The 23,848-nt window shown below is 40.3% G+C and overlaps 1 protein-coding gene across 1 annotated transcript in view; it reads right to left on the bottom strand.

Moving 5' to 3' along the window:
* The window catches only part of MYH15 (myosin heavy chain 15), a 154,037-nt gene that overhangs the window by 25,102 nt on the left and 105,087 nt on the right, over positions 1 to 23,848 (bottom strand). The window contains exons 29-33 of the mRNA XM_052644929.1: positions 12,893 to 13,011; positions 10,132 to 10,328; positions 6,602 to 6,951; positions 4,380 to 4,504; positions 1,219 to 1,334 (exon numbers count right to left, since the gene is read on the bottom strand). Coding sequence (XP_052500889.1) covers positions 1,219 to 1,334; positions 4,380 to 4,504; positions 6,602 to 6,951; positions 10,132 to 10,328; positions 12,893 to 13,011 — 907 coding nt within the window. The remainder of the gene's footprint in view (positions 1 to 1,218; positions 1,335 to 4,379; positions 4,505 to 6,601; positions 6,952 to 10,131; positions 10,329 to 12,892; positions 13,012 to 23,848) is intronic.

Genomic DNA, 23,848 nt, shown 5'->3' on the forward strand with positions numbered 1-23,848 from the left:
TTTTTAATGGTACAAGGAGACATTCGTTTTTGTTCCTCATGGAAGGAAGTAGGGCAAATATCAAGGTCCAATGTTTTCGCCCTTTATCAAAAAAAAGTCTTTTAGGCACAGCCTCTTAAGTAGACCAGATTTCATCCCCACCGTCAGTCCTATAGAGGAAAGTGCTGGTGAGTGAGAGCAAAGATAACTCAAAGCATACAGAAGACCAAATTTGGCTTGACACCCTCATTAAAAAGATGACCCCCATGGGAGTTTTGTCTGAAGATGGGCTATGGGGAACAGGCCAGTTTAACTGAACATGGTAACCTTTTCTCTTAATGGTTTAACAAACATGTTGAAAGCAAATTGTCAGTTGAACCTCAGACTCAAAATTGCTTTTCCTTGCTGACATATGGCACTGACTTAAGGGAACAGATCAGATGGATAATACAATCATAGCTAATTCCATGTGTTTATAATGGTGCCTTTGATCTATAGAGTGTGAAGTGCTTTGCCAACATCGGCTTACTGATCTTCCTTGCCACCTTCTGTGACACGGATGGGGCTGCTTTCATCCCCTCACTTCACTGAGAAGCTAAGAAGTGAGATGTTTAAAATCATCAGCTTGTTATGATGAAGCTAAGAAAAGATCCTGCAACCCAGGATTCCTATTTAATTCAGTTTCCTGACTATTAAGACTCAGCTGCTTCAACAGGGATTCAATAAGCAGCTTAGCTCTTAGCTTCAGCCCCTCTCCAAACAAATGGCTACAGGTACAGTCATGGGGGAGGTGGAAACTTCTCTCTGATCTGACATTAATTTTAATGTCTAGCATCACTTTTTTTTTTTTTTTTTTTGGTTCTTTTCCTTCACTGTTCGGCATTATCAGTCAGTGTCTTGAATACTCAAGAAAGAAGCTTGTTGTAGGGAGACCCAGGCAGTATACACAGTTCTTGTCCACATACTTTGGCTTTTTTTGGTGTATTATCTTGAGTTTTGTATGCAAGCAGAAGGTGCTTGAATAAGAAAATCATAAACATTAATAGTAATCATGTTAGAGGTATTCCTTTATACTAACAGTGCTGTGCTGACTAGGAAGAGTCTAGTGTTGGGTCAGACCAGCTATCTCTGTGCTAATATTCCAACAAAGATTATAAAAGTAGCCAAACACAATGAATCCCTGTTCAGTTAAGGATCCTGAAATATGTAATTGTTGCTCATCAAAATAATTGTACATACCTAAAATTTTCTATTTCTTCATGTTTCTCTGAAAGCTTCCTTTCAAGTTCTGCTTTAGTTTCCGAGAGTTCAAGCTGCAAACGAAGAACCTTGCTTTCATTACGCTCCAGAGCTCCCTGAAATACACAAATAAAAAGCATTAAATGAAGCCCACTTTTGGACAAAAGTATTTTTTTCTCTAAACATATGTCACTAATGGAGCTCTCTTTAGAAGTGCTAGGAATAGTCAAAGTTCAAATCAGGTCCCTGAAGACTGGAACAGGATGAGAGGCAAGTGATTACCTTTCTTTGTCATGTTACTTACAGCTCTGGCATCCGGAGGGCTTTCAGCTGTAGTTCAAGAACTAGAATCTCAAGCATTTTTTTAAAATTTTCAATCTTGTCTGTGACTACATTTCAATTTTTAAATTTATTATTCTAGACTTTTTTTAGTGGTTCCATCTTTAGGATGAATCAATAAAAGTATGAAAGCTAAAACAAGGAAGGTGATAACTCCTACTTGGAAACTTCAATTTTGAGTATCACAGAGGGATAGAGAAAAAGTTGAAAGCATTTGGGGAGCAAGAAATAGAAGAGTGCTCAAATAAAGGAAACTGGGGTGTACCTGACACATAATGCTTGGTGTGAGCCATTATTATCATAACTATTACTGTTACTTCAAATGGATTGCTCTGACAGGCAGGGAGGGCTCCTGCTCCTTTGAATGTTAAATACAGGCAAGGCAATTACTTCCAGAAAGGTTATAAAGGTGTTTCAAGTTGAAAAGGGTAGGTCTGATTAAATTTGAAAGTCTGTTCCATAGATAAAATTTCATATAGAAGAAACAAACAGAACACTTGGAGGTGACAGAGGAGGATGTTTATAAAGGGGACAAGAGGTGACAACAATCTATTGGTCAGTTAACCACTGGCAGACAGTCCTGAGGGCAGAAGTCACTTTTGTAGCCTCTTCTGAGGAGTGCTTAGCACATAATATCAAAAGTGGAAAGTAAAACCAAGTAGCAGTTTCAAAATAAAAATAAGAAAGATGTTGGGAATTTAATATGGCTTAAAGCCTTGCTGCTGTTCTCACACAACTAACTTCAATATAGAAGAAAATTTTAAAAATGCTTGGACAGCAATTTCCTCTGCGGGAATGGTGCCTTTCCTTCCAAGGGAAACTGTCACCTCTAACCCTTTTGAATGCACTGAGAAAGTGAATCTTTGAAGGTGACCTGCAATAGTTTGAGTTTTGTGACTTCAAAAATAATCTGATAATGTTTTTCATTAAGGCTCACCCAGAAAAATAAATAACCCAGTGTTACAAATACATGTCCAAGTTGATGAAGTATTCATGGATGCAGGTGAAGACAAAACTTGAGAAAATGTGAATAGAATATAACGCCATCTAGTGCTACTAACGGAGAAGGCAATGGCACCCCACTCCAGTACTCTTGCCTGGAAAATCCCATGGATGGAGGAGCCTGGAAGGCTGCAGTCCATGGGGCCGCTAAGAGTCTGACATGACTGAGCAACTTCACTTTCACTTTTCACTTTCATGCACTGGGGAAGGAAATGGCAACCCACTCCAGTGTTCTTGCCTGGAGAATCCCAGGGACCGGGGAGCCTGGTGGGCTGCCGTCTATGGGGTCGCAGAGTCGGACGCGACTGAAGTGACTTAGCAGCAGCAGCAGTGCTACTAAACGGTATGAATGCTGTGGCCTTAACCATCTCCCTTCATTAAGCCAGTCAATTTAATTAAAAAGACTTCTACATGTTATGTAAGACTAAAATTAACCTTGCCCAATCATAGCTCTCATTGGCTTCTCATGTTGCTTGAAATTTCTACTGCAAAATTTACTTTTGGAGGTTAAGGTAGTGGCTTTAGAAAGTTCCTAGCCAAGGTGGCTGGAGAACCAAAGGAAACAAGTAAATGAAACAAAGTTCAACTGCTTTAGGGGACACCACACTGCCAACTGAAAGGATTCTATATACAATGGAGATCTCAGAAAACAATTTGCGTAAAAAGGCAAGTGCTCTGTCAAGAGCCATCCAGTTGACACATCTGCCTGGCAGATTTCTTACAGAAATGTGATGGTGAGATAAACTGACACTGCTTGACATAGAGCAATCCTTTGGGGTCTCATTTTTTCATTACAGCACCTTTCAAAAGGCCTGTGCCTGAAACTGACTGCTATGCCTTTTTAAAACTGATTGTCTCTGTTGGAAGGTAACTGGATGAGACGTGCATTTTGAATGCTACCTGGTGCTTGGTCAAAGGGTGGGTCAAGAAAATGCAATTCAACTGTGAGAACAGAAGCTTTGTAGGCCTTGTTAACTACTTAATGACCATGACAGGATAACTTCCTTCTAAGTTCAGCCTTTTTGGCAAAAAGGTTTTCTCGGAGGTCCCTTCAATTACTAGCTAGCACATGCCTAGGGATAAAGCCAGATATTCTTCCTGAACATTTAATCCATAACACTGAAAACACTATCAAACAACCTTCACAAAGATGAGTTTTCAGCAACAAATGAGAACAAAGCAAATGAGAACATTGCTTTGAGTTCATTTTTAAAACTACTCAAAGTTTTTTTTGGGAAAAAAAAAAAGGTTTTGACTGATTTCATTTAAAGAGAGAGTCAGGTATGAGGATATTTAGATATGAAACATGTAACAATATTTACTGAACTTCTCTTATACACCAGACAATGTTCTAGTCCAGTGCCTCTCAAATGTGAGGGTAAATATGAACCACTCAGGAATCTTGTTTAAATGCAGATTCTGATTCAACAGAGCTGGGGAGAGGGCTGAGAGTCTGAATTTCTAACAAGCTCCCCAGTGATGCCCATGCAACTGGTCCCCAGGCCACATTTAGAGCAGCAAGGGCCTAGGTACTGGGGAAAAGTCAGGGAACAAGATACACGCGGTTCCTGTTTTCCTTACAGTCAAGAGTCTTCATCACAATTGTTTATCCTGTTCTCTGAGCCTCAATTTCCTCATTTGCACAATGAGAACAACAGTCTGCTAGGGTGATTACATAAAATAGTGCATACAAAGCACTTGGCATAGTTCCAAGCATGCAGTTAAGCCTTAAGTGTCACTGTGGTGGTAGTGTTATTAGAATGCAGATCTTCCACACTGTCACAATGATAAAAGTCTTCTTTGCTCCCCAGAGGTAATACCTCAGCCTCTTCCAATGCCATCTGAACTTCAGTCTTTTCTTGTTCAATCTGTTTCTTGACCTTTTCCATTTTACTTAAGTTCTTCTTTCCTTCTCTCACGTGATTTGTCAGATTAGAAATCTCCTCTGGGGAGGAAAGAACGACAAAATTGGTGAAAGGAACCAGTCTCAGACCCATGCTATCAGGCACAACAGACTATTCTGGAAGGCCAGCTGGGACCCTGGTCATGCCATTCTTGGTAACTTGATGACAAGGCCACTGCTGGCACTATGGGATCTTTGTTTGAATTTGAAAAAAATGAATACCTTTTCAATATATTCTTTTAGAATCTGCCAGAAAGTTGTCGACAACCACTGGTGAGAATGGTGCTTCTTAGAATATTTGCATCAACCAATCTGTGCAACTGTACATGCCAACCCACTTGTCAGAGTCACACCAGATATTGCCTGGTGGGGCTCTAGGATATAGACCTGGAATCAGTATTTCAGTGGAAGAGCTTAGCTATCAACACCAATAATGGTGGCTGTCATGAGAGCGGTTGCAACACCAGGCTGGGAACTTACAGAGTGTCATTGTCTGCCAGGAGCCAGCGCATGAACCCTCTCATGAAAACAAGCCTTTGACAGAGCAAGGCATCCAGAAGTGATAAAACCTCCACCACCAGACACTGTTACTGTCAGTTCTGCCTTTTCATTAAGGAAGCCTCTGGAACCTAAGAGGAGCAGAGCAGGGCCAAGTGCTCTGGGAAAATTACCCACAGTCCAGAGGCAGTGGAAGGCGTTCAAGAGCCTGACTGCTTCTCTGGCTCTGAGGATATCTAGCTTAAGATGGGATGGGACAAGAAGTTTTAAGTTACAAAAACAAACCCAATAGACAATAATTCTCACGTGAATAACAGATTCTTGTCTGATATAGCCTGTCCAGAAGACAGGCTCCCAAGAGAAAACTCAAGGCAGTGATTCTCTACTCTGACCACACCTTAGAATTACTTTCAGAACTTCTGAAAAACACTTCTGCCCAAGCTCCACCCTAGACCAAGTGAGGTCTCCATTTGTATTTCTGGGAACTGACTAGAAATACAAATTCTCAGACCCCCTCCTAGACTTACTGGATCAGAAACTCTGAGGGAGGGGCCCAGCCAACGGGGTTTTAACAAGCCCTCTGGGTGCTTCTGACACCATCAAAGTTTTCTAACTGTTCCAGCACCCCTCACAGGCCCAGTCAGGGAGCTGATCACGGACTGTACAGATCAACAGAGAAAGCAGGTTTTATTTATGTCTCCAATAGTAATGAACTTATTCCCAGGGCACCTCAAGATTGTAACACATGTCACTGTTGGTGCTGCTATAAATTGGCAGCCCTCTTTGAAGGGCTGCTGGGAAGTATTTCAAAATTTAAAAATTCATTCCTTTAACCCAGCAATTTCATTTCTAGGACTTTATCCTACTGAAATATTTGTACATGTCCACAAATTTTTGTACAGGGATGTACAATATAGGATTATTTATAATTGTGGAAAACTGTATCTAAAATGACTAAGGTCTATTGAAATGTGTTAATTATCCTGATCATAAACACTCTGTTGCTAATAACAATCACGTGGTAGGCCTCCAGGTACAGGCCCAGTAGCAAAGCCCATAGTTAAGTATGTATGTGCCAGAGTCAAGCTGGCTGGGCTCAAATCTCATATCAGCTACTTAGCAAATGTGAATTTGGCCAAGTTCTTAACCTTAAATGACTCAATCTAATCTGCATTTTACAGACAGAGAAACTAACTCATAAGATTGTTCTGAGACTTAATGAATACTTGTATAAAGAACAGTGCCTGGCACACAGGATGGGCTTTTGAAGTATTTGTTAAATGATAAAATATATTAATAAATTTTTAAAAGGTACAGAATAATCTGCAATTTAAGTAAAAAAAAAAAAAAACTTGCCTGCATATGTCCATGGAAAATCTTGGTAAGGCTAGAGATATAAAGAAATTCTTAATAGGCTTACTTTACTGGGGAATTGGGGCTGAAGGTAGTCTTATTTTTAGAACTCATTTAATGAAAATAGTATCTGTCGTTAAAAATAAAAATCCAAAGGAAGTATTACAAATGGCAAAGTTAAGACCAGAGCAGGGCTGTGAAAATGCTGAGCCGTCTATGCCGGAGGTGGCAGCCAATTCCTCAGTGAGTGCACTTCCGGTGCCCCGCTGGCTTCTCAGCACAATGTACCTTTCAGGTGCTTATTCTCCCTCCGCAGGGCCTCCTGGCTCATGATGCTCTCCTCGTAGCTGTGCCTGAGCTCCAGGAGCTGGATGCTGAGGGCGCGGGCCTCCTTTTTTGAGGCATCCAGCATTGCCTGGGACTCCTCGTGCTTCCGCCTCCAGTCGTCCAGGCGCTTGTCAAAATGCTGCTGCTTCTGGTTCAGCGCGGCAGCTGCAGACCGCGCCTGCCCGAGATCAGACAGGGTGTCCCCGAGCTCCAGCTGCAGTCGGAGCCTGGCCCTCTCCAGGGAGGCGTTTCTGGCATTGGCCACCCCCATGGCTTCGGCAGCCTCCTGCAACCGAAGTGCCAGCTTCTTCCTGAGAAGAGGAGACCCAAAGGGCAAGTGAAGCCACAACTCTCATCCAGTGTGTCCTTATTAAACACAGCGCTGCGGTCCAAATAGGGGAGCCCCCAAGGGTGGTTTCATAGTATGAAGGGAAGTAACTTGTGTCTGAAAAAGACCTCCTTGTGCTGTAGAACCCAGATGTCTGCTGACCACCGCCCTCTGGCTCCTGTGTCCACAGGTCCTTTATGTTCCCCCACCCTTTGGCAACCTGGACTTGAGACTCAGAATCTCTGAATCCCTGTATCTGCTTCCCCTGAACCTTAAATAAGCAATACAGACATTATCCAGAACAGGAAACGGGAATAAGAGGAAGATGGTACTGAACGCCCAGCAGTAAGCAATTGTTAAAAGTTTCGTGCTCATCTAGTCTCTAAAGAGTTCCTTGGCTACCTTGCTTGCAAAGAGCCTTCTTCAGCTCGCTCCTGCTCACTGCCTCCCCCTCTCATCATGTGACTTTTAAACATGCCCAGATTCTCTCTTCTCTGAATTTCTTCTCCAACTGGGCTCCTCTTCCCCACTGTGTATACCCACATCCATCCCAGCGGTATGCTCACTTCTCAGGCCCCGCTGCTATTAGGGGTACTTTAGCCTCTGTCTATCCTCCCTTCAGCATACGCTGAGATGGAGCAGCTTATTAAAATGCTTCCCTTCCACCACACTTACAATGCAGTGCTCTTATGCTCCCTAATGGATGCAATGTGTTCTCTTGTTCACGTCTCCTGCAGGGACACTGGTAGTTCCATTCTTACTCATTCGTCACACCTCTTACATGAAAGGTACTGTATGTACCAAAGCTTTTTCCAATCTACTGTTATTAAACAGAAAATGGTCCTCAGGAAGTAATATGTGCCACATAACTAACCCAACAGAGCAATGTGGTCATAAAGCCCCCTTTAGGCAGAATCCTGTAAAAACCAGTCTGTGCTCAGTGTCCAGGAAGGACCTGGGCTCCAACAACTACTCCCTGCTCACTGGCTTTCTAGCCGTAGTCACTTCATGTCTTTGCTTCATTCTTCTTAACTGTTAAGAAAAGACTCTGATGTACTGCATGGTGACTGTTATTGATAATATTGTATTATATATGTGAGAGTTGCTATGAGAATAGAGCTTTAATTTTCTCACCGTAACAACAACAACAAAATGGTAATTCTGTGGGGTAAAGGAGGTATTAACCAACCATACTGTGGTAAAGATTTCACAATATATGCATATTTCAAATTATTATATTGTACACCTTAAGTGTACACCCTACACCATGGCATATGTTAATCATATTTCTATACAGCTGGATAAAAAATAGGAGATTCTGATGTTCTATCCTGCCTAAAACAAGAATCTTGTAAAATAATTACCCATATGTTAACTACTTTGGAAATGCTTCACTGGAACCAGAAAATAGGAATTTTACTTTGGGTGACCAACTGCTGAGGGACTGAGGGGTTGTACCAGGACACAGGGCTATCAGGGCTCAAATCAGGCAAATCCAGGGCAAACTGGACAACTGATCACCTTCATTTGACTGATAATGTTTTTCTACATTTACTGCCAACTGCAATTTTGGTCTTTAACTTGCCAACCATAAGCACCTACATGGTTGCCTAGAATATGCAAGAAGATGTGCGAGAAGAAGAAATCAAATCCCTCTCCTCGGGGAAACTCAGAGCTCAGAGGCACTAAACGGGCTCATGGGGGAGCTTGATTCCACTAAACTAACTCATCGTGTGAACCCAAGCCTGGAAATCTAAGCAGACAGATCTTCAACTTTCCAATTTAAAACAAAAAAATACAATCCTAAATTTTTTTGTAATTCCACCTCCCTGAGGGGATTTAGAGGCAAAGCACAATAGAGACAATGCTTTATTTATTTGATGTTTAAGTTTAAAGCAAAAAAAAAAAAAGTCTTCAGATATAATCACATTTGAAATTTCTCTCTAGTTGTCATCAACTATAAGACCATGATTTGTTAGTTCAAACAAATCTATGTGGTCATAAGCAACCCACATACTTTCTCTCTTTTCTGTCTCTCTCTCAGAAATCTTCAAACAGAATGACTGGTAGACACTTTCACTGGAATTCTTCAATTAGGAAAAAAAAAAACTTTAGAAGTAAATGCCATATTTTGGATATGAGGAGCTGTTTCAGTTCAAGGCCCCACTTTTCTGTGGTCCTGAGTTTTTAACACATTTTCCATGGGTATTTTTAGTATCTGTCATCACAAAGCCCTTTTAAAGTTATTGTGGCTACAGAGACAGATCTCTTGGTATCCCCCCTTTAGGGAGAGAACACAGCAGCTGTTCAGCACATGTACAACAATGTCTTTCAAAGATTTAGGTGAAGAACTGAAAAATAATATATTTGGTTGATACTAAAGAGAAACGTAATGATCTGCTCTGGATTTTTGCCACGCTACCAAGCCAGGGACATACTATTTTGAGTCAACTTTTAATGCTGGTTTGACACTGTTTCTCAAAGACAGACAGTTCTTTGACCTCTGAGCAAAAAGCTTTAGAACTATATCCTGGGACTAAGTCTTAATTCATGTAGGCCCCAAACTTCTGTAGTTCCCGGAAGAACTTCTAAAGCCTTTGTGTAGTGTTGGCTATAAAACCCATGTCCTAACCTTAGAGGTGGCCCAAAGGCGATTTCTTTTCAAAGGACACTTTGTCCCATAGCCAGGATGACAGATCCTAACACATTTCCAGCTGCCCCTGTCCATCTTCACAGACGACTTTGTAGTCTACAAGTTGTAGATCAGAGACATTTTTCGATAACTTTAATGTATGGAGATGTTTACAGACATGGACTCCATTATTCTGGTGTTCCAAATGTAACCCAGGATTTTACATGTTAGCCTGCTTTCAGACCATAGCTCAGTCACATCTGTGAAGACTTCTATCTCTAGAAAGAACCTCCTTTCCCCCCAGGATTTCTCTCTAATGTTTGTCACTCTGTATTATAATATTAATTTTTGAACCTTTCTAGAGTATGTGCTTCTTGCCAGTGGTGGCTGTTCCAGCTTTGGTCTTGGGCTTATTCACACAGTTGGTAAGGAGTTGCTAAGTGCACATGTGAATCCTTGAAGACAAAGCCACTATTCTCAGAGTCCTCTGCATAACTAATTCCAGGGTCAGGGTAGCCCTGTCCCACTCACTTGGCATCCTCCAAGTCCTCAGCATGCTGGATGGTGTCATCCTCGTACTTGGTCCTCCACTTCACCATTTCAGCATTGCCTTTGAGCAGGGCCTGCAGCAGCTCAGCCTTGGCCGCTTGCTCTTCCTCGTACTGCTCTCGTAGAAGGTCACAATCACGCTTGGCCGACTTCACAGCCTGGGCCAGGGCACTCTGTGACTGCAGGGGACACACACAGGTATAAAAAGGCACCACCACCATTAATGATGAAAGCTTTAGCGGTGACATCATCTTTTTTAGATAAGGTTAATAACCACCTGCCACAAATGCAAGCTGAACCTGAACCTAGTTAGTTAATACTCGGGAGAGAATTTGGGACAAGAAGAGAAAGGAGAGAGTATCTAATTGCTGCCATTAAAACAAGGAAGAGAGTTCTATTTAGGGAAATGCCAGCCTGACAATGTGGGCTTCAATAATAGACAGGCCTGGAGTTCTAGAAATAGTGCAGCATGCAAAGGTAGTAGGAACACTCACTATCACTTAGGTAGTAAGATTTATATTTAGCAATATACAAGACACTGGTCTTGTTTGGACTAGAAAGGACCACTGAGTTTAGTCTAGACTTTTCATTCCATTGATAAAGAAAACAAAATCTTTAATTTAACATGCAAATCTCTAAAATATTTATTACTTTAAAACAGTGCTATCCAATAGAAGTTTCCACAGTGATGAAAATATTCTATATATATATATATATATATATATAGTCCAATATGGTAACCACTAGGCATGTGGCTGCTAAACATTCAAAATGTGCCCAACTGAATTTCAATTTTATTTATTTCTAATTAATGTCAATTTAAATTCAGGTAGCCACCTGTAGCATAGTAGTGGCTTCTGTATTTATTGGACTGTAGAGCTAATAATTATTTGTCACTTAAGCATGGTGTGATTAACCTAGCAACATCATTCCCATGAGATAACCTAGTCTAGTGGGAAGAAGCAGGGTCTCTGCCAGTCCGCATGGGTCCTTAATGCAAATTAGGAAAAAACCTCTTCTCAGATAGATGCAGCTCTGAAAGCACAAGGCTTGATTAATGGTAGCCTCAGGCAGACACCTAGGGGCTATGAATGAGGAGCAATAATATTAATATATAGTTCCTTGGTGGCTCAGACAGTAAAGAATCTGCCTGCAATGTGGGAGAGCCGGGTTCAATCCCTGGATCAGGAAGATTCCCTGGAGAAGGGAATGGCAACCCACTGTAGTGTTTTTGTCTGGGAAATCCCATGGACAGAGAAGCCTGGCAGGCTATAGTCCTTGGGGTCACAAAGAGTCAGACACAACTGAGCAACTAACACTGAGAAGGACACAGGGATTGGAATCTTGGAAACTTGGCTTCAAATTGTGATCCTTCCTCTCATTTAATATATATTTAGTGAACACCTGTTCTAAGCAATAGTGTTAACCAAAGTAAATAAAATGGAGACAAACCCTTTGTCCAAAGAACCTAAATGGAGGAGGATATATGAAAACAAGTATGTACAAAAATTAATAAATAAAATCGCTGACAGCACTGAGATCATAAAACAGACTGACATGAGGACACATGTTTGGATTCTTCTCCTCATCCCCCAAAGGCCTCCAAGGGCCTTCAAACAGTAGGAATAGTCCTAATGATGCCGGCTTATTTAAGAGGCAGTGAGGCAGCCAGGGTGATTAGAAGTGAGTAAATGCAAGACGCAGCTATAGGAGGTAGGGTCACAGAAGGAGGCTTGGACTGAGAAAGGGGGGCTGGTATGCCAGTTGGAAGCCTGGCATACCAGAGAAGTCAGCCAGAGAGATCTTCTAAACCGTAAATCTAGTCATTTCAGAACCTGCTAAACTTCCTACAGTCTACTATTAGCTACATGACCTTGGATGAGTTATTTGTCTTCTCACAGCCTTGGTTACTTCATGTAAAAAAAACCAAAACTAATTCTACCAGTTTCATATGACTTAACATCTGAAGGTTCAGATGGCATGAAAGAAGCATCCAGCATGATGTCTGAAGCATGAATCATGGTAGTAATTTTTAAATGGACATATAATATAGAAAATAAGGAGAGTGTGGGGGATAAAAGAAAACATTTAAAAAGAGAAGTCTGCAGAGTCAATGACTTTTACCCTTGGAGTAGATGCCTTTGAAGTGAGATTATATACAAATGAAGTCCTTTGGGGTCTTAGAAGATGCCTTGAATATGAAATAAGAATAGACTTGAATACCAGGGCTCAAAGAATCCATCTCTCATTTTAGTCACTATGCTTTAACATTAAAGAATCACATTCACCGAGGTCACCTACTAGCAACATTATATATTCTCTTGGGAAGAAATAACTAATATCTATAATTCATTTGACAATTTAAAAGTAATATTGAATGAATCCAGTCCCATTCATTTTATTCTGGTCTTTTAATTAATTCCACTTCTTTGTGCAATTCAGAATCAAAAATCCATAAAGAACTTTGCTGACGTTCTGTTCAAGTAATAATGCAAAATGGAAACACATACTTTCCTTGCTCTCAATCTGACAAACTAGAAAAGCAATTTGAACTACTGAGGATGATCCTTCAGTGATCAGAGTCCTTTTCAGCATATCCAAGATCCAACAGGTCTTTTTCCCCTTAACTTCTAGAGCACTTACTCTTCTTCTTTTATATAAGAAGATATTCAAGCCAACCTAGCAAGCCCTATTAAAAAAAAAATACAGTGAAATGCCTGGTGAGAAATAATAGATGCCTTACTTTGGTTTCTTCTGCCAGTTGCCCTTTCAGGTCTTGAATCTGCAGAGTGAAGATACTCTTTTCCCTGGAAAGTTGGTTTATCAGAGCTTCCTTTTCTTCCAGCCTTTTTCGGAACTCACCTACAAAAAGATTTCACAAAATAAGTTAATCATGGTCTTTTTTCTCACCTACTCCATTTCCTACTTAACTTACTGAGTTTAAAAGCAACTAATATGATCTATATATATTTTATATTTAAAAGAGTACAAGAGTCCTTACCAGCAAATCATGACAATGATCCTTTCCAGAACTCACAAGAGAGCCCTAAAAAAGAACTAATTTTTGGTAATAAGCATGACTAGATAACATAATATTCAGTTGGGCAAAAAGCTTGTGCACGTTTTTCTGTAAGATGTTCTAAAAAAACTCAAATGAACTTTTCGACCAACCCAATATTCAGTTCAGTTCAGTTGCTCAGTCATGTCCGACTCTTTGCGACTCCATGAATCGCAGCACACCAGGCCTCCCTGTCCATCACCAACTCCCAGAGTCCACCCAAACCCATGTCCATCGAGTTGGTGATGCCATCCAGCCATCTCATCCTCTGTCGTCCCCTTCTCCTCCTGCCCTCAATCTTTGCCAGCATCAGGGTCTTTTCAAATGAGTCTGCTCTTCACATCAGGTGGCCAAAGTATTGGAGTTTCAGCTTCAACATCACTAACACCATTGAACACCCAGGACTGATCTCCTTTAGGATAGACTGGTTGGATCTCCTTGCAGTCCAAGGGACTCTCAAGAGTCTTCTCCAACACCACAGTTCAAAAGCATCAATTCTTCAGCACTCAGCCTTCTTCACAGTCCAACTCTTACATCCATACATGACCACTGGAAAAACCATGGCCTTGACTAGATGCACCTTTGTTGGTAAAGTGATGTGTCTGCTTTTTAATATGCTGTCTAGGTTGGTCAAAACTTTCCTTCCAGTTCAGTTCAGTTCAGACACACAGTCATGTCCGACTCTTTGCGACCCCATGAATCGCAGCATGCCAGGCCTCCCTGTCCATCACCAACTCCCGGAGTTCACTCAGACTCATGTCCATTGAGTCAGTGATGCCATCCAGCCATCTCATCCTCTGTCATCCCCTTCTCCTCCTGCCCCCAATCCCTCCCAGCATCAGAGTCTTTTCCAATGAGTCAACTCTTCACATGAGGTGGCCAAAGTATTGGAGTTTCAGCTTCAGCATCATTCCCTCCAAAGAAATCCCAGGGATGATCTCCAAGGAGTAAGCTTCTTTTAATTTCATGGCTGCAATCACCATCTGCAGTGATTTTGGAGCCCCCCAAAATAAAGTCTGACACTGTTTCCACTGTTTCCCCATCTATTTCCCATGAAGTGATGGGGCCAGATGCCATGATCTTACTTTTCTGAATGTTGAGTTTTAAGCCAACTTTTTCACTCTCCTCTTTCATCAAGAGGCTCTTTCGTGCTTCTTCACTTTCTTCCATAAGGGTAGTGTTATCTGCATTTCTGAGGTTATTGATATTTCTCCCGGCAATCTTGATTCCAACTTGAGCTTCCTCCAGCCCAGCATTTCTCATGATGTACTCTGCATATAAGTTAAATAAGCAGGGTGACAATATACAGCCTTGATATACTTCTTTTCCTATTTGGAACCAGTCTGTTGTTCCATGTCCAGTTCTAATTGTTGCTTCCTGACCTGCATACAGGTTTCTCAGGAGGCAGTTCAGGTTGTCTGGTATTCCCATCTCTTTCAGAATTATCCACAGTTTATTGTGATCCATGCAGTCAAAGGTTTTGGCATAGTCAATGAAGGAGAAATAGATGTTTTTTTCTGGAATTCTCTTGCTTTTTCGATGATCCAGCAGATGCTGGCAATTTGATCTCTGGTTCCTCTGCCTTTTCTAAAACCAGCCTGAACATCTGGAAGTTCACAGTTCATGTATTGCTGAAGCCTGGCTTGGAGAATTTTAAGCATTGCTTTACTAGCGTGTGAGATGAGTAGGTATCATTTATTGAGAATCTTCCACAGAGTAAGTATTTTATGTATATTATCCAGTTTAATTCTCATAACTATTTGATAATGTAGGTATTATATTACCCATTTTTCAGAAGGGAAAAAACAGCCGCCTACTTAAATGTGATTGAGACACAAATCTGCACAGCTAGTAACCAATGGATGTAGAGTCAAATTAAGCTTTTAATCCTGAAGAACACATTCTTTCTTCTGTGGCATGCTCTCTTGTTTATTATGCGTGATTCTACAAATCTCTGGCCATATAATTTTTAGATAATTACAACTTCTTTGCCTCATTTGTAAATTAAGGATAACAATAAAAGATTGTTAGTGAAAATTAATTGAGTGTGAATGTACTTTGTAGACTGAATTGCTAAATAAAGACTAGAAATTTTCATTAAAGAGTAGAGAATGTGATCAAGAGATGGGTAGATTTTATTTCACTCTAGTCTACCTTCCCAGCTTAGCTTATTTCTTTCATAATAGGTGAGAAATAACTTGGTTATTAGAAATGGCACTAAAGCAGAGCCAATCCTCAACAAAAAATGTTAATTCTATTATGTAATTAGTCCAACAATAAAAGCTCCAAATATTTATGACTCCCACTCCTCTTGATACAAAGAAGTTCTAAAACTCTCAGCATTATAAGAAAGCCTCTGTTTGGGTTAAAACTGCAATTGCCAAACTTTTTAGTCTTAGGAACACTTTATACACTTAAAACTCACTGAGGACCCCACAGAGGTATTGTGTATATGGGTTTTATATTAACAGTCTATTTGAAATTAAAAGAGAAATTTAAGATATGTATTTACTCATTTTAAAATAATAAAAATCTTAAAGACATGTTAACAGAAGTAACAGTTTTTAGAGGCAAAGCTATATATTCCAAAACAAACAAAAAATTAGTGAGAAAAATCAGCTTATTTTACATTTTAAAAAACTCTCTGGCTTAAAAAAGTGAGTTGGTTGAGGAATCCAACTGTTCTGGTTGAAGCATATGAAGAAATCCAGCCTCTCAGACATAAGTAGCTAGATATTTTGATAGTTTTTTCAGATAATTGTGATGCTTGTTTGATGCTATACCAAAACTCAACAAATAGAAGTTTCCTAAGGGTTAATGGTATAAACCAAACAAATGAAATTTTTTATTCTGTTCCATTAAAATTCATGGACTGGTCTTAAAAAACTTTGAATGGATCTTTTACCCATATATCATTTTTCAGCACCAAGTAGTGGTGATTTGAAAAATATATGTTTACTCAATTATGCAGATTTTTCAAATGTTAACACATTTCATCACACAATAAAAAAAAAATCATACTTGTTAACATCACTACTTATCTTATTTAAAAAAGCCTTTAAGGTTCAGATCAAGATGGAGGAGAAGGAAAATCCTGAGCTCACCTCCTCCCACAGATACACCAAACTACAACTAAATATAGAACAACTATCTCTGAGAATGACCTAAAGACTAGCAGAACAGATTTTCTATAACTAAGAATATAAAGAAAAGGTCATATGGGGAAGGGGAAGAGGGCAGAGACATGGTCTAGTCAGAACATGCACCCCCACTAAGGCCACCAATAAGTGAGAGGGATATCACAACTATTGAGGTCCCCACTAGGGAGTGAGGGGTCCAAACCCTCATCAGGCTCCCCAGCCCAGTGTACTTGCATGGGGAAGACAAACTTCCATAATTTCCGGCTGTGCAAATCAGCAGGGCTTAGGGCGGGGAAAGCCAAAAGGCAGTGGGAAACTCAAACACTGCTCACGTACAGACTCACTCCAGGTCTCAATGCAGAGGCAACAGCCTGAAAAACACCTGAGTCATAAAGAAGGAGATGGCCAGTATTGACTACTATTAGGATGTAGGAGGGCAGGATCTGGCAGAACTTTCCCCAGGGGCAGAAGCACTTGTGGTCACATTTTTATTCATTTATTTATTAACTCTTCTGCCACCTAGCTGGCCCAGAGCTGGTGGGCACCATTGCTGTTACTTTCAATCAACCTGGCTAACAGGGTATACTTGCACCCCAACATTCCCCTGAGGATCAGCACACCCCTCAAAAGCCACTCCATGACTGCCCCACCAAACAGGTGGCATGAGCTGCACCAATGCCCTTCCAAAGTGGCTCTTACACCAAATGACCTGGTGGGACATCTTGGCCAGCATCAGCACTCCTTTCAAAGGAGCTCCCACTTGGGGGTTAGCTCCATCCACAGCACATCTACAGCAGTCACAACCAAGTGATGCAGCCAGCCAGGCCTGGTACCAGTTCCCCCAACTAGTGTGCCCACAGCAGTTGTGGCCCAACCACAGTAAGAGAGTGAACACAGCCCAAAGAGGGAAAACCTCAGTAACAAGTGACTCTGGTGACCATGGGAATTGTGCCACTAAGCCCCACAGAAACCTTCCACATAAGGTCACTCTTTCAAGACTGGGATATGGAGCTGATCTATCTAATACATAGAAGCAAACACACAGAGTTAGGCAAAATGAGGAAAAAAAGGAATACTTTCTAAATGAAAGAACAAAACAAAACTCTAGAAAAAGAACTAAATAAAATGGAGCTAAGAAATATATAAGAAAATAATTCAAAGTAATACTCATAAAGATACTTACTAAACTCAGGAGAAGACTGAATGAACTCAGCGTGAGAACTTCAACAAAAATATAAAAAGAACCAATCAGAACCAAAGATTATAATAACTGATATGAAAGTACACACTAAGAGAATCAACAACAGATTAAAAGATGCAGAACAGATCAGCAGTCTGGAAGATGAGGAACTGGAAATCATCCAATGAGAACAGGAAAAAAGAAATAAGAATTTTTAACAGAGATTAGTTTAAGGGACCTCTGGGACATCAGGCATACTACCATTAGCATTAGAGAGGTCCCAGAAGGAGAAGTGGAGAAGGCAATGGCACCCCACTCCAGTACTCTTGCCTGGAAAATCCCATGGATGGAGGAGCCTGGTGGGCTGCAGTCCATGGGGTCACTACGAGTCTGACACGACTGAGTGACTTCACTTTCACTTTTCACTTTCATGCGTTGGAGAAGGAAATGGCAACCCACTCCAGTGTTCTTGCCTGGAGAATCCCAGGGATGGGGGAGCCTGGTGGGCTGCCATCTATGGGGTCGCACAGAGTCAGACATGACTGAAGCGACTTAGCAGCAGTAGCAGCAGAAGGAGGAGAGAGAGACAGAGAACATCATAAATATCATCTATGACAAAACTACAGCTAACCTGATACTCAGTGGTCAGACCTCTCAAAGATCAGAATCAAGACAAGGAGGTCTGTTTTTGCCACTTTTAGGCAACACAGTACTAGAAGTCCTAGCCACAGCAATTACAAAGAAAAAGGGTTTAAAGACATTTAAATAGGAAAGGGTGGAAAAAACTCACTATTTGCAGATGATATGATACTATGCATAGAAAACCCTAAAGCCTCCATCAAAAAACTATCAGATCTAATAAATGAATTCAATAAAGTTGCAAAATGCAAAATCAATATACAGAATCAGATACATTTCTGTACACTAATAACAAACTATCAGGAAAAGAAATGAAGAAAACAATTTCATTTACAATTACATCAAAAAGTATAAAATACCTAGGATTAAATGTAACCAAGAGGTTAAAAGACCTATTCTTGGAAGACTATAAAAAATTGAGGAAAGAAATTAAAGATACAAGTAAATGGAAAGATACTCTATGTTCATAGACTGGAAGAATTAATATCATTAAAAAATATTACTACTGAAAGAAATCTACAGATTCAATGTAACCCTTATCAAAAATGTTCTCAAAACTAGAACAGATAACCCTAAAATTTGTATAGAACCACAGAAGTCCCAGAAAAGCCAAAGCAATCATGAGAAAGAAGAACAAAGCTGGAGGTATCACACAACCTGATTTCAAACTATACTATAAAGTTATAGCAATGAAAACTACGATATTGGCATAAAAAATAGACACATAGATCAATGGAATGGAATGGAATACTACTCAGCCATGAAAAATGAAATTATGTCATTAGCATTAACATGGATGAACCTAGAGGGTATAATGTTATCAGACATGGAAACACAAAGACAAATAACATATTATTTCACTTACATGTGGAATCTAAAAAAAAAAAAAGAACAAACAAAACAATATAGAAACAGACTCACAGACACAGAGAACAAACTGGTGGCTGCCAGAGGGGAAGGGGATGGAGGAGTTAAGTGAAATAGGTTAAGGGGATTAAGAGGTATGAACTTCTTATTTTAGTTATAAAATATGGAGCTATGATGTATAACATAAGGGTTACAGTCAATGGTATTTAAATAATCTTGTATGGTAACAGATGGTTATTAGGCTTATTGTGTTGATCAATTTGTAATACAGAGAAATGCTGAATCACTATATTATATACCTGAAACTAATACTATACACGATAAAAAAAAGGGGGGGAGGGGAGTCTTCCATAATTGAGAGCCATCAAGCTCATGATGGCATATACATGTTTTCCAAAATCTAATTTTTACCTAAAAGCTCCACTTTTATTATTGGCAACAAATATTGTCAGTTGTTTTCCTTAGAGTGACAGGCTCACTTTGTACATTTTTGCAAAAATATCTGCCAAATATCTAAGACTGAATAAGCATAGTTTGTCAAATATTCTTTCAAGTAAATACGACTCTTCCTGAAAAATTGCTAGTTTAGCTCAGAACTTAAACAATCACACATCCTACTTTAGTATGAAATAGAAGTGCTTTATGCACACTTTGTTTTGTTACACAGAATATTAAAAAGATTATACTTGAGGTTTATATATAATTAATTTTTACTGTTTCATTAAGACATTCTTAAGTAAAACTGACTCTTTTTTAAACTTTTGAGAATATGCCAGCAAATACAATGATTAATACTACAGCATGGTGCTACTGCCTTGGTTTGTGATAAGGCTCCAGCAGTTTTAATCATCATTGCTTTTGCACCATCTAGAACAGCACCAAAAGAACTGAAAGAGCAAACAGCATCTTAGTATTGCATGAAAGAGCTCTAACCTCTCACTTAGTTCCCCTGAAAGAGCCTTGATGATTGCTGGGGTTCCATGGACCAAACTTTAAGAAACTCTAGGTCACACACCATATGTAAAAGTATTCTGAGGAAATGGCAATCCATTAAGGGATTGAGACTAACATTACACATATTTTACAGAACTAGGAGCCACTTAACATGGCTTAACTGATCATATCTACTGTTAGTCTCCTTTGAAAGCTGACTATAATCAGTGGACTGGACACGGCATGAGAAAGAAACTTTGGTAATAGTAGCTAAAAAGAAAAAAAGCAGCAAAAATCTGGACCATCGTCCTAGTGAGAGGAGGGGAGGTTTGGATAGGTATATACTTAAAATTTAATCCGTACACGAGCCAAAAGGTAAAGCCGAGAATAAAGGAGGACATAAAATGCCCTGCATCCTAAGCAGAATTATCATCTCAGATCCAATTTCATTTCACTTACCCACCAATTTCCTCATCAAAAAAGTGAATAGAAAATTAATACCAATAAGTAGAGGGAGGTAGGTAATGCCTATCAAACAAATTGTACATAGCACTTCCTTCAGAGCAGACATATAGTCATTCTGCAGCTTAGCCTCCAGACTGCATGGTCCCCACACAGACTATATCCTAAATGGCACCAAGATCAAATTAGGGGTTTTGTATTGAGGCCAGGTGTCACACACTCTGTCATCAGCATGAGAAGAGTCCTACTTAGTGTCGCTGCTAGAATCTAAAACACTTTCCTCTTTTGGAGTTCCAAATTGGTAGTTTGGATGGCATCATCAACTCAATGGGCATGAGTTTGAGCAAACTCCAGGAGATAGTGAAGGACAGGGACGCCTGGCATGCTGCAGTCCATGGGGTCGCAAAGAGTCTGACATGATTGAGCAACTTAACAACAACAACCAGATTTAGCATCTAGAAACAGAGGTGTCCACAGGCAGAATGATAAATGGTCTTCATTTGGAAGGATAGATGGCCTTCACTGTCCTTTTAAAGTGAGTGCCTCTGGGTATCAAGAACACAGTGTTTATTTTCACTGGCCTAGGAAGTCTATCTCTGGGAAAATATTACTAAAAATAATTCTAATTACAGACAAACAGCTAGCCACATGCTGTTCATAGCAGACAAGCCAGTTACAGGGCAAGATGAAGTAACCATTGTCCATCTAATTGATGGATGAGAAACACTCATAATGACTATACAAGATACAAAAAAGCTCATGATGAATTGAAAAAGAAAAACCTCAAATAGATTGCCATCATGTAAAAGATAGAGGGGGAAAACCTCATTAATAGTGGTTGATGGTTAAGAATAAGCCACGGAACATTGTTCTAATTTTAACTGGTTGAATGTTTGTGGATCCTCAATAAATGGCAGGCATTGCGCTAGATGACTAACATATCAGTGAACATAATAAAGGCCCCTGCCCTCAGGTAGCTTACACTGTGGCAGATGGAGACAAGACAAACTTTTTTATTATGTCAAGCATGTAGTTTCTTTGAGGGTATTAAATTCTATGAAAAAAGAAGCACATGGAGAAAACTGGTTGAGAGAACTCAAATGTCACCTTCTCAACAAGGCCTATCCTGACTTCCCCCAGATCTATTTGATTAACTCTCATCTTTAAGTTTTTTCTTGATGAGTAGGGTACTCTAGGCAGAAAAAATAGTCAGGGCAAGACACTAGGGTGGGAGTATGCCTGATATTTTCAAAACATAGCAAAGAGGTCAAAAGAGAGTAGGTTCACACTATCCAAGGCGTCTACAGATTCAATGCAATCCCTATCAAATTACCAATGGCATTTTCCTCAGAACCAGAACAAAAAATTTTAAGATTTGTATGGAAACACCAAAGACTCTGAGTAGCCAAAAGAATCTTGAGAAAGAAGAAGAGGGCTGGAGGGATCATGCTCTTTGACTTAAGGCTATACTATATAAGTTGTGTCTGACTCTTTGTGACCCCATGGACTACAGCCCGCCAGGCTCCTCTGCCCGTGGAACTGTCCAGGCAAGAATACTGGAGTGCATTGCCATTTCCTCCTCCAGGGAATCTTCCCAACCCAGGCATCAAACCCAGATTTCCCAAATTGTAGGGAGATTCTTTATTGTCTGAGCCACAAGGGAAGCCCCATATATATATTTTGCTGAGTCACATCAGTTGTGTCCGACTCTGTGTGACCCCATAGACGGCAGCCCACCAGGCTCCTCCATCCCTGGGATTCTCCAGTCAAGAACACTGGAGTGGGTTGCCATTTCCTTCTCCAATGCATGAAAGTGAAAAGTGAAAGTGAAGTCTCTCAGTCGTGTCCAACCCCATGGGCTGCAGCCTACCAGGCTCCTCTGTCCATGCGATTTTCCAGGCAAGAGTACTGGAGTGGGGTGCCATCACCTTCTCCGCATATATATATTACTTGGCCATAAAAAAAGAATGAAATAATGCCACTTTAAGCAACATGGATGGATATAGAGATACTCATGTATGGATGTGAGAGTTGAACCATAAAGAAGGCTGAGTACCGAAGAATTGATGCTTTTGAACTGTGGTGTTGGAGAAGACTCTTGAGAGTCCCTTGGACTGCAAGGAGATCAAACCAGTCAATCCTAAAGGAAATCAGTCTGGAATATTCATTGGAAGGACTGATGCTGAAGCTGAATCTCCAATATTTTGGCCACCTGCTGTGAAGAGGTGACTCATTAGAAAAGACCCTGATACTGGGAAAGGTGAAGGCAGGAGGAGAAGGGGATGACAGAGGATGAGAGGATTGGATGGCATCACCAACTTAATGGACATGAGTCTGATCAAGCTCCAGGAGATGGTGAAGGACAGGGAAGCCTGGCATGCAGCAGTCCATGGGGTCACAAAGAGTCGGACACGACTGAGCAACTGAACAACAACAACAACAACAAAAGCAACAAGGATGGATATAGAGATTATCATATTAAGTGAAGTAACTCAGACAGAAAAAGACAAATATCATATCAGTTCAGTTCATTTCAGTTCAGTCGCTCAGTCGTGTCCGACTCTTTGCGACCCCATGAACTGCAGCACGCCAGGCCTCCCTGTCCATCACCAACTCCCAGAGTTGACTCAAACTCATGTCCATCGAGTCGGTGATGCCATCCAGCCATCTCATCCTCTGTCGTCCCCTTCTCCTCCTGCCCCCAATCCCTCCCAGCATCAGGGTCTTTTCCAATGAGTCAACTCTTCACATGAGATAGCCAAAGTACTGGAGTTTCAGCTTTAGCATCAGTCCTTCCAAAGAACACCCAGGACTGATCATATGATACCACTTATATGTGGAATCTAAAAAGAAAAATGGTACAAATGAACTTATTCACAAACCAGAAATAGACTCAGACAGAAAACAAACCTGTGGTTACCAAAGGGGAGAGCAGGGATCAAAGAAGGACAGAAATTCAGAGTTTGGGATTAATATATATACACTACTGCATATAAAATAGGTAATCAAAGACCTGCTATATAGCATAGGGAACTACACTCAATATCTTGTAATAACCTTTCATGCAAAAGAATCTGAAAAAGGAATATATACACATATACATATATGTAATTGAATCACTTTGCTGTACACTTGAAATCAATACATTATAAATTAACTATTCTTCAATTTTTAGAAAATATAAATATAAAAAATAGGTGTGGGCTCATCATTGGAAATTAGGGGAAATGCCTATTTCAATGAGGCAGACATGATAAAGCAGCATGTCTTATAGACTGTGCGGACAGTCTCTACAATTCTTGGATCATGAAAGCTATTCCAGTCAACTGCATATTGCTTTTCCCCTTCATGGAACAGAGTTGGGCAAGGCCTTTCAAGGTGGCACAGAGGTGATCCTTCCCAGACAAGAGCATGTTTTGG

The sequence above is a fragment of the Budorcas taxicolor genome, chromosome 1, assembly GCF_023091745.1.
Source record: "Budorcas taxicolor isolate Tak-1 chromosome 1, Takin1.1, whole genome shotgun sequence".
NCBI classification, from domain to species: domain Eukaryota; kingdom Metazoa; phylum Chordata; class Mammalia; order Artiodactyla; family Bovidae; genus Budorcas; species Budorcas taxicolor.